Source organism: Schistocerca serialis, chromosome 7, assembly GCF_023864345.2.
Source record: "Schistocerca serialis cubense isolate TAMUIC-IGC-003099 chromosome 7, iqSchSeri2.2, whole genome shotgun sequence".
NCBI classification, from domain to species: Eukaryota; Metazoa; Arthropoda; class Insecta; order Orthoptera; family Acrididae; genus Schistocerca; species Schistocerca serialis.
Genome location: NC_064644.1, coordinates 412,024,329 through 412,025,694, shown reverse-complemented (window position 1 = coordinate 412,025,694; position 1,366 = coordinate 412,024,329). Strand labels below are relative to the sequence as shown.

General features: G+C 40.9%; 1 protein-coding gene across 1 annotated transcript; it reads left to right on the top strand.

Annotated features, from left to right (window-relative positions):
• The first annotated feature begins 216 nt into the window (after window positions 1–216).
• Window positions 217–546, top strand: LOC126413128 (piggyBac transposable element-derived protein 3-like). Its single transcript, XM_050083019.1, has one exon. It carries the CDS (start codon window positions 217–219, stop codon window positions 544–546), a length of 330 nt encoding a protein of 109 aa, XP_049938976.1.
• Window positions 547–1,366: the final 820 nt, after the last annotated feature.

Genomic DNA, 1,366 nt, shown 5'->3' with positions numbered 1-1,366 from the left:
AGCAACGAACTGAAAAAGACAGTTCGAGGAAACTATGACTACCAGTTCGACAGGAATGGTGAAGTCTTATTTGTTTGATGGTACGACAACAGATGCGTTACAATTGGTACAAATTTTGACGATGTTGAACCTTTGGGAGCAGCTATGCGGTACAGTAGACAAGCAAATAAGACACACGTGCAACACCCTGCCGTTTTGAAGTCGTATAACGCATACATGGGAGGTGTTGACCACCATGACTGGTTAGTTGGAAAATATGCGGCGGTAATTAGAGGGAAAAAATGGTACTGGGTCCTATTTACACGTATGCTGGAAATGGCCCTCGTAAATGCCTGGCTCTTCTACAGACTAGTACATGGGAAAAATGCACTGGATTTACTGGATTTCAGACGTACTGTTACAGTTACATACCTGAAATTGGACACTGGAAGACCGAATATTGGACGTCCCATGGAGTACCCATCAAGTCAGTTCAGAGTCATACCAGACATCAGGTTTGATGGAATTGGTCATATGACAAAAGAAGCACGCAAAGAAGATGTGTAAGAGCTAAATGAAACGGGAAACCAAAAACAATTTGTGTTAAATGCCGTGTAACACTGTGTGTGAAGTGTTTTGTACCATTTCACAAGAAATAAATAGTTAAGACTTGAATACAGTGCAGTATGGTATACGATACTGTCAAATCCCAGCGTCCTATTTTGAGGACGGCCATTATAACAGCATGTATAAATATGCTTTGGCTATTTTTGTACTTATTGTGGTTCATACACTATGTAAATTATAATTAAGGAATAAAAAATTCAATTAAAAAAAATTAATTTGGTACTTACTGGGTTAAGCCTGTAGTTCGAGTGTGCCGCAAGAGTTGAAATCTGAGGATCGGGGAAAAAAAGAGTTCATTATTCTAACTGGCTGTTTACATCAACTGCTAACGGTTACTTGAACACCTTCCTTTATGTCGTGTCAGGTGAAGCCTGGTTTCGCTTGTCAGGTTATATAAACTCCCAGAATTGCAGCTACTGGCCGCATGACAAGCCACATATTTCGAACGAAGAACCTCTCCACTCAAAGAAGATAGGTCTTTGGTGTGCGTTGTCCAGCATGCATATTATTGCCCCCATATTTTTCGCTTACATCTTAAACAGAGCCAGATATTTAGAGATCTTTGACTCTTTCTATGCACATTTAACAGTTGCAGAGAATCTGCATGCAGTGTTCCAACATGATGAGCAACCGCTCACACAGCCAACCAAAGTATGGTCCACATCATCAACGTGTTTCCTGAAGAGAGACGTGTCAGTAGAGGCTTCTGGCGTCCAATGTCCCTGGACTTAACGTCCTGTGATTTTTATTCATGGGGTAA

Bases quoted from the DNA above. Each gene is read 5' to 3' on its own strand.
- LOC126413128 (XM_050083019.1), top strand. From the start codon at position 217: ATGGGAGGTGTTGACCACCATGACTGGTTAGTTGGAAAATATGCGGCG.